This window comes from Phocoena sinus, chromosome 2, assembly GCF_008692025.1.
Source record: "Phocoena sinus isolate mPhoSin1 chromosome 2, mPhoSin1.pri, whole genome shotgun sequence".
In the NCBI taxonomy this organism is placed as follows: domain Eukaryota; kingdom Metazoa; phylum Chordata; class Mammalia; order Artiodactyla; family Phocoenidae; genus Phocoena; species Phocoena sinus.
The window spans coordinates 149,782,547-149,800,591 of record NC_045764.1 but is presented as its reverse complement, the minus strand read 5'-3'; the positions used below and the strand labels follow the sequence as shown (position 1 = coordinate 149,800,591).

At 38.2% G+C, this 18,045-nt stretch overlaps 1 protein-coding gene across 7 annotated transcripts in view; it reads right to left on the bottom strand.

Moving 5' to 3' along the window:
* Positions 1-18,045, bottom strand: part of LIN52 (lin-52 DREAM MuvB core complex component) — a 119,609-nt gene that overhangs the window by 49,885 nt on the left and 51,679 nt on the right. For 2 of the 7 annotated variants that reach the window (XR_004348546.1, XR_004348543.1), the window contains one exon: positions 17,025-17,107. The exons of 4 other annotated variants lie outside the window; for them this stretch is intronic. Coding sequence is in view for 1 of the 3 variants with exons in the window: in XM_032623421.1 (XP_032479312.1) it covers positions 9,987-9,988 (2 nt within the window). In the remaining 2 variants the exon portion in view is untranslated. Of the gene's footprint in view, positions 1-9,798; positions 9,989-17,024; positions 17,108-18,045 lie in introns of those variants that run through there. One more of the 7 variants, XM_032623421.1, reaches the window with a different exon arrangement.

The window sequence follows — 18,045 nt, the reverse complement described above, 5'->3', positions numbered from 1 at the left end:
TTAGTAGGTATTCATATAATTATGGCTGTTGAAGCTATGCTTATCACTGTTTCTCAGCAGGTACCTGATGACTATAGGCAGAAAACCTGAGGAAACAAAAAGTAAATTGAACAGTATAAAAACAACACAGAGCCCATCTGTTGAATCCATTAACATTAACGCAGTACTCTTGAAGACAACGCTCCTACTTCATCCACTTAACAATCTATATGGAAGGCAAAGCAGGTATTTATTACCTATATCACACAGATGAGAAAAAGAAAGGCAGGTTAAGTGATTCACCAAAGGTCAATAGCTAATAATGAGCAAAGTCAGGACTTGAATAGTTCTGACTCAAACTGCACTGGTCTCCCATCCTGAACGACAGGCATGTTTTGTCCTTTGGCTGATAACTCTTGACTTCTCTGGCACATTACTCTAACCCACATCAAATTCCTTACAACAAAAACCCCTATAATGCCACAAGATTTCTTAAACCCCAATGCTTTCCTCAGGCACTACCATTTTAAGGAAATTTCAATATGAAAAAAGAGACTATTCAAATAGCATTTTATTTGTATTAAAATTACCAACAAAAACAGACCAATCACTTCAATTTTTCTTTTAATTTATGCTCAAGTACAACCTAATTTCCTCATCAATAAATTTCAATGACATCTTTGTCCAAAGCAGTATATTGTCTCACTCGTGACATATACATATTCACAAATACAAGACAGAACAAAGACATGCTCAAATCCTTCCTGAATATTCTATCTATTAAAACCCACAAAAAGCATTACTACATTAAACAAACTTCCTCTTGCAAGCTATCATTCTAGCGTTTTATGTGGGAAAATATGTCCTCTAGATTTGTGGACTCTAAATCTTGTTGGTTCAATCAAAATAGTAATACATGAAACAACAAATGGAAAAACAATATTAAAATGTTCTTTCTGGTCTGTTTGTCCCAGCATGTGACACTTTATCAGTCCTACTAAAAAAAAGTTGTCAAGAATTACCCCCCACGTACCCACATTTTAACTAAAAACTTCAAAGGGAACACTGCCATCTACTGAATCACATTCATCACTATTCTCTATTATAGTGATACCTCATTTAATGACTCTCCAGGAACAAAAATTTTAATACTAAGGATGTTTATGTTAAAAGTAAACTTTTAAGGCACAAAAAGTTGTATACACTCACAGCTACCCATGACAAAAATACCCCAGAAAACAATTCCTATTATTCTTATCCAATACATAAGGCCTGCTCTAAGCGATATTTTGAAATCTGGGGGGTTGGTTCCCTTCCTCTTCAACATCTTCTTTCCTAACTGGCTGGAAAACTACTAATGCTTGATAACCTTCTTTCATGAGCTTCCCATAAGAAACGAGAAAGGCTGTGAGGGCTATCATTTCAATTTAAGGACAGACTGGCAATAAGACTTCAGAGTGAATTAGTTTCAATTTTTATCTTAGCCACTAACTTTAAATTAAAAAAAAAAGTAAAGTATACCATATACACAGAAAAAAGAACAAATCATAAGTATACATATGAGGAATTTCACAAAATGAACACATCTGTGTGGCAACCACGTACATCTGTATAGAGAACCATTGCCAGCACCACAGAAAACTCCTTCCTCATGCCCCATTCCAGCCACCACCATATCCCAAATGTAACCATTATTTTTATTTATACCACCATAGATTAGCTTTGCTTGTTTTTGATACAGTATAATATGTACTCTTTTGTGTCTAGTTTCATTTACTCAAGGTTACATTTCTGAGATCCATTCATGTTGTTGCATGTAACAACAGTTTGTTCATTTTCATGGCTGTACAAATATAACATAATTTATTTACTCATTCTACCGACACAGAACTTTTGGGCTGCTGTAGTTTGGGTCTATTATGAATAGTGCCATTCTGAGTATTTTTTCTATGCATCTTTTGGTATACAAATGCTTGCAATTCTATTTCTAGGGTATATATCTAGCACTGGAATCTTTGGGTCATAGGTTATAAGTATGATCAGCCTTAGTAGATACTGCCTAACAGCTTTCCAAAATGGTTGTACCAATAATCACATGCCATTTAAAGTCTCATAAATTTCTCAGCAAAGGGCCAATCTTTCAAACGTAAATTGTCCCCAGTTAGAAGAACCTGAGACACCTGGAAGTAGGTAGGGAGTTCTTTGGGGAAGAGAGGTCAGAGTTGCTCAGATCATAGCCTGAGAACTTCCCAGATTCTCAGTTTCCCCTGGAGGACTATGACCTAGAGTTCAGGGGTCCCTAGAAGCCTATCTTGAGAACTGTCTCCCATGTAACTGTACACCAATACCAATTTACCAGCAGGTTTCTTCCATCCAGGTTCTCCTAAACACTCTCTAAACTCTAGTCAATACCTCAAACTCCCAGATAAAGATATGTTTTTGAGGACCAGCTAAGTTGTTTTAGTTAGAATTCAAAGACATTTTTCCTTCCTATCTAATTACACGGAATGCATTTTGAAGTAAAGAGGTTTCAGAAAATAAAACAAAACAAACAAAATCCAACAATATTACTGGAATTGAATTGGAGTTACTATAATGGGAATCCCTCCTCCAAGATCTCTCCTATTTATAGTGACAAAGACTCTTGTCAATAACGTGAGAATTCCATGCCTAACTTCATTCATGTACTGATCAGTCCTGGTGCGGTCTTATCTCATCATGATGTCTCAACTTAAAGGCAAAAAGGAGACAGCTGCCAGAATATTTTAATACCTATGAATATAGAGAATTGCTCTACGTCAGCCTAATCATTTTGTAGAGTTATAAAAATATCTGCTACAAAAGTGGTGCTATAAGGATGTGTCCTTATGTAGCTGAGCATAATAAAACACTGCACAGCCCTGGGTCACAGTCTGCCAAACCAGAGCTGATGTACATCAGTGCTGCTGTGAATTTTTAAAACTGTTCTGGCTAATCTTTTTAAAGGACTCTTGTTTGTTTATTTAAATAAGAATTAGCTGCAATAGTAACCAAATGCTTCAGTGCATCAACAATGAGTTGTGCCTAATGAAAATTCAGAAATCATTGCTGCATGTCATAAGGAGGTTAATATTTAACATGTAGAAGACTAAAAAAAAAATCAATATTCTTTTAAAAATTAAGGATCTGTGAGACTCTGATGGGTAGTAAATCCATTCAGCACAGAAAGGAGAAATAATCAACATCATTGTCAAGGTGCAGGTCAAACTCAGCTCATGCCAGAAATGCTTGATGGTGGCTACTTTCTTTTCTCTTTGTTGCCACTTAACAGGCTTAACAGGGTAAACCCAGAGAGGTTGCCGCAAGGCTCCATATTACAGTGTAAGGTTACTCTGCCTCCCTGACTATTTAACTACCTGACAAGTAGACAGACAAGCGATGCCTTTTACTATACTAGGAAACTGCCAGCAAGGGAAATGGATATGATAAAAAAGTATCTGTGCAGGTTAATCAAATAGTAACTGCTGCATGGAATGCTACATTTTACATGAAATCTTACAGAGAGAAGGAAACCAATTTGCCAATGATGATATAGAGTATTTCTTTCACTCCAGTTTAAATATCACTTTTTAAAAAAGACTCTACCCAGCCACCTTCAGCCCACTATGATCTCTCATTTCTGAACTCCTGTGGTACTCAAGTGGCACTTAGTCATGCTCTCTTGTACACATTTGCCTTGCCATCCTAATCAGATTATAAGCGCCTTGAGAGGAGTTTTTGTTTTTGTTTTTGACATCTAAGGTCTAGAACACTCCTTTTCATAGTTGGCCATAGTTTTTTTATTATGATAATATCTAAATCCTAAGAAATAGATGTGAACCCCTTGGTAGGGTCAGATGTTAAAATAAGTACCAAGGATGATCAGGATATTTCAAATCTACTTTGGGAAAGAATAAAGAGAAGAGAAGAGGTAGAAGGGGCTCATTCATGAACTGAAGGAAGTGGAATACAAAATCGGGATGCAGTCGACCCTTGAACAATATGGAGGTTAGGGGCGCTGACCCCCTGCAGAGTCAAAAATCCGGGTATAACTTCACAGTTGGCCATCAGTGTCTCCAGTTCCATATTTGCATTCAACCAGCTATCGGTTGTGTGTAGTACGTATTTATTGGGGAAAAAAACCCACAACCCATATATAAGTGGATCCACACCGTTCAAACCTGTGCTGTTCAAGGGCCAACTACTGTACATCAAAAAAATACCCTTCAGTTAGGAGCCTAAAATGGACTTCTTCACATCCTTTTGGGCTTCCTAGACTGGTTTCATTTCTGTGTTTTCTTCTTTTTCTCATATAAGTTAATTTAAAATTGATATATAATCCACATACTATAAAATTCACCCTTCAATTGTGGTAAAATACTGATAATATACATTTTACCATCCTAAATATTTTAAAGTGTACATTTCAGTGCCATTAAGTATACTCATATTGTTGTGCAACCAATGTCCAGACATTTTTCACCTTGTAAAACTGAAACTCTGTACCCATTAAATAATAACTCCCCATTCTCCCCTCCCACAGTCCCTGGCAATCATGGTTCTACTTTCTGTCTCTATGAATTTGATACTCTGGGCACTTCATATAAGTGGAGTCATATAGTATTTGTCTTTTTGTGACTTAACTTAGCATATCCTCAATCTTATCTGTGTTGCAGCATGTGTCAAATTTTCCTTCCTTTTTAAGGCTGAATAGTATTCCGCTGTATGAACACACATTTTGTTTATCCATTCATCCATCAATAGACACTTGGGTTGTTTCCACTTTTTAGCAATTACAAATAATGCTGCTGTGAACACGGGTGTACAAATAACTCTTCTAGTCCCTGCTTTCAATTCTTTTGGGTATATGCCCAGAAGTGGAACTGCTGGATCATATAGTAATTCTGTTTTTAATTTTTTGAGGAACCACCATACTGTTTTCCAAAATGGCTGCACCATTTTTACATTCCCACCAGTGATGCACAAGTGTTCCAATTTTTCACATCCTTGTCAACACTTGTTACTGTCCATCTTTTTTATTATAGTCATCCTAGTGGATGTGAATATCTCATGGTTTTGATTTGCATTTCCCTATTGATTAATGATGTTGAGCATCTCTGCATCTATTTATTTGCCATCTGTATATCTTCTTTGGAGAAATGTCTATTTAAATCCTTTGCCCACTTTAAAAATGGGGCTTTTTATTGTTGAGTTGTAAGAGTTCTTTATATATTCTGGATTATCAAACAATATAGAAATGATTTGTAAAAGTCTTCTCCCATTCTGTGGGCTGTTTTATTACTTTCTTGATGGTATCTTTTTTTTTTAAATTTTTGGCTGTGTTGGGTCTTCGTTGCTGTGCACGGTCTTTTCTCTAGTTGTGGAGAGTGGGGGCTACTACTCTTCGTTGCGGTGCACGGGCTTCTCATTGTGGTGGCTTCTCTTGTTGCAGAGCATGGGCTCTAGGCATATGGGCTTCAGGAGCTGCAGCACACGAGCTCAGTAGTTGCGGCACATGGGCCCCAGAGCATGAGGGCTTTAGTAGTTGTGGTGCGCAGGCTCAGTAGTTGTGGCGCATGGGCTTAGTTGCTCCGCGGCACGTGGGATCTTCCTGGACCAAGGATCAAACCCGTGTCCCCTGCATTGGCAGGTGGATTCTTAATCACTGTGCCCCCAGGGAAGCCCCTTGAGGGTATCTTTGAAACATAAAAGTTTTACATTTTGATGAAGCCCAATTTATTATTTCCTTTCTCTGCTTATGCCTTATCATATCTAAGAAACACTGCCTAATTTAAGGCCACAACGATTCATGCCTATGTTTTCTTCTAAGAGTATTATAGTTTTAGCCCTTACATTTAGGTCTATAATCCATTTTTTAAAAAAAGATTTATTATTTATTTATTTATTTTTGGCTGCGTCTGGTCTTAGTCGTGGCACACGGGATCTTCATTGTGGCATGCAGGCCCTTTGTTGCAGTGCATGGGTTTCTCTCTAGCTGTGGCATGCGGGTTTTCTCTCTCTAGTTGTGGCGCGCAGGCTCCAGAGCATGTGGGTTCTGTAGTTTGTGACATCCAGGCTCTAGTTGAGGTACACAAGCTCAGTGTTTGTGGTGCATGGGCTTAGTTGCCCCGCACCATGCGGGATCTTAGTCCCCTGACCAGGGACTGAACCCACGTCCCCTGCATTGTAAAGCGGATTCTTTACCACTGGACCACCAGGGAAGGACCATATAATACATTCTGAATTAATATTTGTATATGGTGTAAGGTAGGGGGTTTAATCTTGAGTTTTTGCACGTAGATATTCCATTTTCCCAGCACCATTTAAGAGACTATGTATTTTCCCCCATTGAATGATCTGGCACCCGTGTCAAAAATTAATTGACTATAAATGTGAGGGTTTATTTCTGGATTCTCAATTCTATTCCATTGATCTGTATGGCTATCCTTATGCCAGTACTACACTATCTTGATTACTTGTAGCTTTATATTAAGTGTTGAGACTGGGAAATGTGAGACTTCACTTTTGTTCTTTTTTAAGATTGTTTAGCTCTTCTGGGTCTCTTGTATTTCCCTGTGAATTTTAGGATTTACTTGTTAATTTCTGCAAAACCAGCTTCATTCTTGACCTAAATAAAGTATAGGGGGAACTACCTATATATGGAAGGATCCATAGTCCTTACAAGATTAATCATGCAAACTGGGATCTCACTGCTTATACCCACCTAACACCAAAGCTAATGTAGGTGGGGACAGCCCATATTGGAATATGCTCATTTCACACACTAGTGCTGAACAATAAAAACAGAATCCAATGTAATTTCTAAGGGTAGAATTCATTTTTTTTAAATAAATTTATTTATTTACTTTTGGCTGCATTGGGTCTTGTTGCTGCACGTGGGCTTTCTCTACCTGCAGCGAGCGGGGGCTACTCTTCATTGTGGTGCACGTGCTTCTCATTGTGGTGGCTTCTCTTGCTGCGGAGCACGAGCTCCAGGCATGTGGGCTTCAGTAGTTGTGGCACACAGGCTCAGTAGTTGTGGCTCACAGGCTCTAGAGCACAGGCTCAGTAGTTGCGGCGCACGGGCTTAGCTGCCCCGCGGCATGTGGGATCTTCCCGGACCAGGGATCAAATCCAGGTCCTCTGCATTGGCAGGCAGATTCTTAACCACTGTGCCACCAGAGAAGTCCCATATAATTTTAATTTAAAGAAAATAATTATTAGATCTCATTTGTGGCAAAAACCATTTATTTTCTTCTAACAGTGTCACAAAAATTCCAGAGAAAAATTACACTGCAACATTCTATACAATGCTAAATAATGCCATTACCAAAGAATCGAATTTTTCTATACTTTATACTTAAGTAGGAAAGCAAGTTATTCTGAACAACTCATAAATGTAAGAGTTGTAGTATCTGAATTAAAGTCTTTAATATCCATGATATTTCAACCATGAAAGTATGAAAGTCAATATAACACAGGAGCTTACTTGCAATTTTGCTGATGCACTAATCTCACCAACACACACTGAAGGAGCAAGTCATCCAGCTAGTGAGTGAGCCTAGCAGTCCACTCACCGCCTGCATCTCACTGTGACTCTGATATTCCCTATTTGTACTCGTTTACATAGTAAAAATAACACTATGGATACTAGAAAGGACTAAAAGTTTCTACAAATTTGGAATAAAGGATGGCTGGAATACTTTTCGTGAGGCTGGCTCAGATCCGTGACATGAATAGTTCCATCACATATCCAGAAGTGTGTGGGAATGCTGCAGCAAGCGCACAGGCTTTTATCAAAACATTTATCGTACAGAGAGAGCGAGCGAGAAACTTTAATGAAAGCTGAAAAGGCAGTGAGAATGATACAGGAAACATGGGACTTATGACCACAATGTGATTTGGGAGAAAATGTAAAGTTAAAGGGTTCATAAAAAGGAAGGATTATAAGTCATAACAAGAAATTGTTTAACATAGGTAAAACTGACATGTTAAAAGAAAATGCCTTTGTGAACATAAATCATGAAAGAGGAAAGGTAAGCTCCTATTAGACAATTAGATATTTATCATGTACAAATGATATAAGTGTTGGGAATTGAGGGGTGAAAATCCCAGATGCTCACATATCCTTATAGAGCTTATAGAGTTTAAGATCAGACTGACTTACCTATTTTGTAGTAATTGTTGAGAAAAAGTTATGCCTGTCCTACTGATCTGAGATCAGTTATGTTTGTCCTACTGATCTGAGATCCTCAGGACATAAAAAGAACGCCTTTCCAAATAGTGACAGACCAATAAAAAACCTCAGATACAGGGCAATGTTTTTTGGACTGGTTTTATACATACTTTATGCCAGAAATAGAGAAATATCTAATTTCTCAAAAGCTTGAATTTCAGTTCTCCTCATCGTGGACAATGTGCAAGGCTATCCTTAAGGACTATAGTTTACAACTCTAAGTCAAGGTGATGTTCCTTCCCCTTAATGCTTCTGACTTTCCACGTGGAGTGTAGAACACAAGCTCAAGGTATATGACTTTGCTATACTTTCACTGGTATCATAAAGTGCTGTGGACAAAGATCTCAAATTTGGTAATTGCCAGCTTTAGAAGAGGTACATCCTTGATTATATAAGAAATATTATGGGTGTGATCCAAGTATTATTGGGTGATCCAGAAGGGTAGATGCTTACTGGCATGCCTTATGAAAGAAGGCAGTATATGACTTCAAGGAGATTATTTTCACAGATAATGAAGAGTATACCATTAATACTGACAGGACAAGAGGGTGGCGAAGGTTTGGAGGGCACACATAAAAGTGACATGGAAGAATCAGAAGAGCGAGAAGACTTAGAGATGATTTGGCAAAGAATGACAAAAAGGAAGACACTGAAGATTTAGAAGAAATTTGGGGGGTTTTCATAAATTTAGTCAAAGTTCTAACATGGCAAACTGTTAACTGACACCAAAACAAGTTATGATCAGTGAACAGAGCTTTCAGTAATAAAATTTGCACTGATTCTGTACCAGGGAATAAAGCAATACATAGCTACCATTCATAGTGTTCTTTAGAAAAAAGCTATCACTTCAGGAAGGTTCCCCCTCAGAATGCTGTGTCACAATGATTTCCTTGTTTCCTCTACCATTTGCCTCTTTCTCCAAAGCTAATGTTGAAATGTGACTTTTTCTGTAGTTCAGTACGTTCCATGATCTCACCATACAGTCCATAATTATCTGGTATGACTACCTTGAATATGAAGATTCAGAGAAGTTCAAATTAATGCTTCTACTAATATATTGTAGTGTAACATTTGTTTTAGTGGGAGAGTTACTTTAGTTACTTCTAATTATGGAATAATTTACATCAAAAGCCTAAAGGGGTAAACTGATTTTTTTCAACCACATCTTAATGCATTTTACGGCAAAAAATGATATGCTATAGGTTATCACAAACTTGGGAATTCACAAAGTTCCCTCGTGAATGTCAAGGTTCTATCTTTTTAAAAATTTACGTATTTATTTGGCTGCGTTGGGTCTTCGTTGCTGCGTGCGGATTTTTTCTAGTTGCGGCAAGGGAGGGCTACTCTTTGTTGTGGTGCGCAGGCTTCTCATTGCGGTGGCTTCTCTTGTTGTGGAGCACGGGCTCTAGGCGCGCGGGCTTCAGCAGTTGCAGCATGCAGGCTCAGTAGTTGCGGCGCACGGGCTTAGTTGCTCTGCGGCATGTGGGATCTTCCCGGACCAGGGCTCAAACCCATGTCCCCTGCATTGGCAGGCGGATTCTTAACCACTGCTCCACCAGGGAAGCCCCCCAAGGTTCTATCTTGAAAGCAACAAGTTGACTCTCTAATTTACCACAGAAATGCCAGATGCTCATTTTATAGGCAGATTTTGTAAGCTTTATATTTAATGAGAAATTGTTAGAGCTACATTTGGCAAGGGAAGATTCTCTCAGATGTTGAGAATATCAGCAGAAGAATCTCTTTGCTTCATTTTTCCTAGGAGAGATTGACTGAAGTAACTTGACAGTCGAAAACAAATTGAACAGTTAAAAACCTTCACGGTAAATTCTTTGTTGAAAGGTCAAGTGCGTCTGCTGAAATGTATTCATTCTATTTCTTTCAGAATTAAGATGAGAGAATAAGTACTTAAAAGACACAAAATAGTGTACAAAATCAGAATGATGTTCTGTCACACTGTAGGTATTATTCACAAAGCTGTTGCAAGTCGACCATTTATACTACAAAGAATTTTACCTATTTCAAAGCTCATCCCGGTTGTGCTAGCTCCAGGGAACTAATTTGTGTGAGCTCTGGACTCATTCCGCAGTCTGTCTATAGAAAGAAACTTTGCTCTAAATTTGCCTAATTTGCTCGATAGATTCACAATCTTCTGACAGCTTAGGGAAACCCCTAACCTAACTTGATCAGAAAAGCTGAAATGTTATCAAGAGAAGTGGACATAGGTCCAAGTGTCAGGCAACTTTTCATGTAAAGGGCCAGACAGTTAATATGTTAGGTTTTGTGGGCCACAATCAGTCGCTGTCTCATATTCTTCCATTTTTTGTTTTATTTTTATAACGCTTTAAAAATGTAAAAACCATTCTTAGTTCACAGGGAATACAAAAATGGGCTGTGAGCCACAGTTAGCCAACCTTTAGTTTAGAGTAGTGCCATCTGATGGAAGTGTTCTATGTCTGTGCCATCCAAAATGGCAGACAGCAGCCGTGTGTGCCTACCCGAGAGCATTTACTGAGGAGTTACATTCTAAATTTTATTTAACTTTAATTAATTTAACTTCAAATAGCCACGTGCGGCTAGTGGCTACCGTTTTGGACAGCGCAGGTCTAGAGGACCTCCTACACCCACAAGAGCCCCTGAAAATCTCTGTATACCTATGTTTCCCAACAATACTGAAGGCTTGGACAAGAAGTAAATTGGGTATAAACAGTAACTGTTATTAATAATAGCCTCCAAGTATTAAGTTAAGCATTGTATAACAATTCAAATGACTAACATCAAGGAGAGGGAAAATGTGTAAGAAACTTGAAACAAAACAGGTTGGCATTTCACAATTTATTAGAATGACATCTTTCAACATTTGGGCAAATCAGAACTTTGAAGTGTTGAGAGAATTAGTCTAAAGGGCTTTGAGTTTAAAAAGACCTACAATGTTCCTACTTTTGACGGAAGTAAAAATTTTTACCACTCAATTTGCATAGATTCTACTGAAGACAGATGCAACTAAAATTAGGTTTCTGTTTGCCTGAGAAGACAACTGATTTCTCCCATCACTGACCTGAAATGCTCCTGGAAAATTGCTTTGCTTCATTCATCACACTGCCACTCCTAGCAAGGGCCCTAAAGTTCATGAGGCACAAGCTTGCTTTGTTAGCCAAGCTGTTACACAAGAAACCTAAGTCCTCATTTTCACGTGCTGACAAATCATTACCCAAGTCCATTAATGCATTCATAACTTGATTCTTGGAACTTGTGAAGTAGAAAATTAGGGGAGAAAACACTCATTCAACTTTAGAGGAAGCCTCCAATCAATGCCTTAGACAACATCCATTAAAGGCTATTTGTTTTCCCCACCTATCTGGGACAGAACACTTCTCATTTAACTAAGCAAAGAATTTAAAACACACAGTAGGGTGCAAATCACTACATATGTCCAGCTGATGATCCATGACAAGACTCACACCATCCCTCCAAATAAGTTTTGCCTCTAGTATTTTCTATTCTAAAACAGTCCCGGAACTAAAGGCAACATTCCTGAAGAGAGGAAATCACTTCATGTAAAAATCATAGGTTGAACCATAGAACACAAATCAGTCATTGCAACCAATTGGTACAGTAAGTATTCACTCATAGGTCCAAGTCAAACTGTCAACAAAGAGTCTGGCATTGGTATATCCATACTATGAATTTCTATGCAGCAATTGAGAAACAAAGAGTTAGATCTATCTGAAATGCTGTGGAAAGATATCTAAGATATATTGTGGGGAGGAAAAAACAAGTTACAAAACATTACGTATACGTATTATGACCTCATCTGTGTGTGGTAACATATATAAACTTCACTAATGCATAGAAAATGTCTGGAAAAGTTCATGGAGAAACTGTTGGTGGTTTCCTCAGATAAGTTCAGCAGGTAAGGATTTTACTTTTCACTTTATATTCTCCCATACTATTTTTAAAAAGTTTTTAAATCAAGAGATTGAATTATCTGTATAAGTTTAAAATGTTCTTTTAAAAGTCTGGAGAGATCTCTGCAGCGGTTCCCCAAGAGACTAAGAAGATGTGGTGGCCCTTCGTTACTATTGCAGTGTTGATAATTTAATGAAAAAGCCAAAGCTGTTCCTTTTGTACTTAAAGCCACTATAATGTTCCTAAGACTGCCTCTGCCAATAAACTTCTCTAGTGGGAAGGGGAGAAAAAAAAAAATCACAACATTATTATGAAATTGGGAGAAAAAAAAAAAAAGGCACACTTCACAAAGGGCCTTGGTAGGACAAGACAATCCACAAGTGCCAACCAGCTCCAGGCTATAAAGATCCCAGGAGAGCCATCACTTTTCAATTACCATCACTAACATTACTTATTATTTGGCCTGCTCCAGTCCCTAAGGAAGGCAGCTTGTGATGACAATACCCAGCCTCTTCTTGTAAAACAATTCATTAGGCAAAGCAGAACAGCTGGGGCAGCCACGTGTGTGTTCTTAAGGCACCACCCCACTGGGACCTCTGGCCCAGATATCCCTTTTGGTGAGGGCAGCTACCACCCCTGTGACAGCTGTAGAGTCCTCCAGGGACACTTCAGCTTTAATCAGTACTTCCTGCACTGGAGAGGGCCGTTTGATTTCTAACATAAACTAATAGCACTCCTGCTTTCAGCAGGTTACACCAGACATCAGATAAGAGGCTTTAGGGCATTTTTATCTTGTTCTAATGCTCCAGAGTTAACGAGGCAGCAAAAGATACTGTCACAGAGCCCCAGTGTAGCTCTATTATCCAATAAACAGACTCTTTCCAAGACAGGTTTAATATGGATGGAGGAGGTAAAGAAGGCTGGCTTAATACTGATGCTATTGAGAGGATAAGAATCCAGTTACCAGAAGTAGGGCAAAATCATGCACACTCGGCAGCAGACAAAGTGCTACAAGGAAAGTAAGGAGCTGTCTCAAAACATGAAGAGGAAAACACTGATTTTCACTATTTTAAGCAGCATAAATCTGAGAGCTTTATCTGGCATTTGGGGCCAAGTTTTCAAAAAGTGCTTCTAAATGAATCTATTTATGTATTTTGCTGAAACGTAGTCTTAGGAGTTAGATTTTTTAAACTAGCAATAGAGTCATTATAAAAATAGCTTACTAATAATATATGTAATTATATTAATAATTATATTATGTAATATATTAATAAAGGATATTACAGTTTTTTTTTACTGGCTATAAAGCAAATTCTACTATGTTAAACAGTAATATCACCAGAGCCTACATAATATCAGGCTTTAGAAATAATTCAATCATTCATTCAACAATATTGATAGACTTTTATAATCAAGGCTCACGGGGCCCAGCCGTGAGACAGAGTGAAGATAAAAATTAGCCCTCGGATTCCCTAGTCCAGGCTAATTCGCATAAAACAAAATTTTACTTAAACAATCTTCTTTTTTTGTCTTAGAATCTTGATAAATATGTGGAAATCAGAGAACCAAGTGTTTCTCTTCATAACTAGAACTATCTACTCAGAACCTGCTGAGTATACATAAGTATTACTAAGCTGACTACTAAAAACAGTCAATATTAAAAGATGACCATTTCTTGAGTTGTTTGCCTCCTAAAGATTAAAAAAAAAAGCTGAGATCTTCTATTTACTTCCTTGGAAACCAACCCCCCAAAGACAAAGGTCTGCAAGATCTCTTAAAAGCTATTCACTCATTTTTGGAACACCAAACATACAGTAAAGAAAACAGAAACAGTCCCTACCCTTTATTTATAATTCACACAAGATAATCAACAAATTATAAGAATGAAGTCCAATTCACAAATTAACATCCATACATACAAAAATCACTAACTTTGAGCTTCTCAACATAACCATCACCTCACATTCTTCTACTTCTACTGACCAATCATTGCTCTTGCACAGATCTCTCGTTCCCTGTGGCAGAGAATGTTGGTTGCTTATCCCAATACCTGTTCTCCCTTTCCTCCTTATTAAAAGAACCCCAATTCTTACCCAGCAAAATTACAGCTCAGGATAAAAGACTACATTCTTTTGCAGCTAGGTCAGTCAGTCCAGATGACTGAATTCTGTGGGATTTCCAGGAAGGCTGCTTAAAAGGAAAGGAGTCAGTTGTATGGTGCCCCTTTTTGTCTTTCTCCCTTCTCACATTCTTCTGGCCTACAGCTCAGGCCCAATGCCTAGATCTCTAGCAGTCATCTTAGACCAGGAGGTATCCTTTAGGATGGAAGCCAGGCACCAAGAAAGTGGAGTGAAAAGAAAAGAAGCCTCAGTTCTTGATGACACTGTAGAGCTCCCCTTCCAGTCTGTACCTAACTACCTCCAGCCTTCCTTTTTGTGGGGAAAAAAGAAATTCTACTTCGTGTAAGCCACAATTATTTTGGATTTCTTATTATATGTAGTTGAACCTCATTCTTTTTTTTTTGTGGTACGCGGGCCTCTCACTGTTGTGGCCTCTCCCATTGCAGAGCACAGGCTCCGGACACGCAGGCCCAGTGGCCATGGCTCACGGGCCCAGCCGCACCGCGGCATGTGGGATCTTCCCAGACCGGGGCACGAACCCGTGTCCCCTGCATCGGCAGGCAGACTCTCAACCACTGCGCCATCAGGGAAGCCCCCGAACCTCATTCTAATAGACCTGATGGCCACAATCTTTTATCCTATAACCTTGATAGTTAAGTTATTCATTTCAATGATGCCTTACTGACACTTTGGCAAACAAAACTGAAGTTTTATAATGCATACCCACTTCCACCTTAAATTGTATTCTCCTAGTCACAAGGGCTTAAAATCTTGAAATCATTTTGACTCATGTCTCTCCAGTCTATTACAATTTCATATCTATTTCCCCCCGCAAATAACCTTCCTTTGCATTCATACCCTCCTATCTAGTACAAGCAGTTACTGCATTCTTGGACTGCAACCGCTTCCTAGCTGGTCTCTTAGGTCGACCCATCACCACACCCTTCAATTCTCTCTGAGGGTGGCTACCAGACCTTTGAAAATGATTCCTCAGGTTTTCCACAATTTAGCTCCTCCTCACTTTTCCAACCACATTTTCTAGTACTCTAACCAATTCATACCCCCAAATTGCTTCTCAGTTGCAAGTGTCTTCTTTTCTCCCATATACAAACATTAGCCATTAATATCTGGAAGCCAAATAAGTAGCCATTTCTACTTAAGTTTCATCTCTTCCAAGAAGTGTTCCTTGAATTCTTACCTCACTTTTTCCTCTTTAGGAGTTTCCCTCAGAGAGGGAAGCATGGTGTGAGATGAACATGGTGTGACAAAGGCCAGGTCATGTAGAGCTGTGAGGCCAAGTTAAAGGTTTTTTATTTTATTTAACTAAGAGCAATGGGAAGCCATTGATGGGCTTTAAGAAGGGAATAAGGTCATATGTCAATTTGTGTTTCAAAACTATTACTCTGACTGTGGAGTGGAGTAGTTATTGGAGAAAAGATCAATTCTACAGCTAATTCTGCTAGGGGAAGGGGAGAATACCAGAAATAGATTAAGGAAGCTGGATAAAGCAGGCTTGGTGTAGAGGGAGAACTTGAAACTCAATATTCTAGAGGAAAATGATAGTCATTTGAGTAAATATATGTTCACCATAGGAAAAATTCAGTAAATATTTATTAAAAGAGCTGGTGTGTAGAATTTAGATAGGAGCACTAAATGTTCTCCTATCAAGAATGTATTGGCATTTACAATGCCTTAACTTTGACTGAATCTTGGTTAAAAAAACAGAAAGCTACACAAAATTTAGGGACAATTGAGAAATTTTCAATGTGGAAGGATATTAGGTATTTTGCAATGATTGTTAATTTTTCTTGGATGTAATAATAGCATTATTATTTAGGAAACTGTCCTTATTCTTAGGAGATGTATCCTGAAGTATTCAGGGGTAAAGTGCCTGATGTCAGAAACTTACTTCAAAATAGTTCAAGGAGGGGAGAAATAAATAAATAAGTAAATAAATAAATATTCCCATTATATATAAATATGGGGCACTCACTGGATGTTTAAAATTTTTTCATAATGAACTAGTGGAGGAAAAGAAGACAAGGGGATTTCTTCTTAAGCTAGTGGACAGGGGCTTTTTTTCTGGTGTACTCGTGGCATTGATACTCATTTACTTGGTAGTTTGAAACAAGTTATTTTTAACCTATAGCGCCAAGGAAGTCTGGGATCTTAAAAAAGTAAACCACCATAGGAGGATTTTCACCCAAGAATTATCCTTTCTACAAATATTAACAGATCAATACTCCAGCCCTGCCTTTAGTTTCAAGCCTGGCTACTCTTGGATTCCATTCTCAGCCTGATTAAGGAAAGGGAGGAAGACACTGCCTGAGCTTTTTCAAGTGTGAGACATGTTACTGAATCACTCTCCAGTGCCTATGTTTATTAAACCTTTAATACAATGTTATCAATCCCTGCTGTGGAGCCATTTCAGAGAATAGCAGGTATACAACTTAGTATTCAAATAATCTTTTCTTGAGTTGCTCTTTTCTTTGTTAATGTCATTATCCTCCAACACTGTGAGACTGCTCCCTAATTAAACCCTTGTTTTTACTGAATTTGACAGTTGAGGGCAGCAGAAACAGAAGGAGATAACCATAAACTATTTTCTCTTCAACCAGGAGAAAAATGCTTCCCCTGCAAAGCTAGAATACTACACTTTCCCCACCTATAAAATTATTTTGGGGGAGGAGACAGTCTTAGTAATAACAAGCCTTTCAACCTGAGCAAATCAGAAAGCTTATTTCTATAGTCAGACCTAGACGGACCTCTTATTCTTCTTTTGACTAATTGAGCAGGCAGGCGTAGATGAAACTCATCTCAGTCCAAACTTAATGTGTTTATAGTTGAGCTGTATAAAATGGATAAAAGACAAAAGAAAAAATAAAGGTCTACAGCAAAATGGAGGTCAAGCACTTCCAATATGGCATTCACTAAAAAAAACAATTTTTTAAATTCATAAAACAAAACAGGATGTTACAGCACCAAGTTAAGAGGGTAACTCGAAGTTTTGTTTATTTGGTTGGTTTAGGTTATTGTACATGTTTGTTAAATTGGACCTAGTAAAACCAAGTACTAGATGTTTTCCCAAACTAGAATTAGGTAACAATGTAACTTCACAAGCCGATTCCATGAAGAACACTTGCTTGGCATGATGGGAAAGAAGAAAATGAGTGGAAAAGGGTCCCTGTTCTAACAGAGGGCAGGTTCACTAACAGTAACTAAAGGGGTCTAAGTAGCTTATTCCTCTCACTCAAAGAAAGCAGTTTATCCCTCGTTGAGTAAGAAGAAACTCTATTATGGCAAATAGGAGAGATAAAGAATTAAAACCACAGATAATTTCAAATTTCATTTTAGCCATAGTTTTCTCTAACCATACTTTTCACCACAGCTTCTGGAAAAAAGCCAAACAATTATGTGTTATATCATCTCCTTTAATCTTCCCTCTCCCATCTACTGGTAGAAAGATGGCAAAAAGAATGCAAGCAGAAGAAGTAAAAGGTGATAAAAGTTATCAACTAGATAACTCTCCATATTATTTGGACTCATGGGCTGACTGAAGGTTGGGATTTATCATGCATCTTATCCTCTCTTTGTTAAACTGTACTGCCGCCTCCTACCCTTCTAAACTACCTCGCAGAAGGTTTAGGATATGCAAGGACAGTTTTGATTCTTGAGGGATCTGCTCAAATATCAAATGTAAAAAAGAAAAGTATATGTTTGCTTCTCCATCTATTTTAAAAGGGCTTCTCGTAACTTCAGTTTCTTTTCACAACTGCTAGAAAAAAA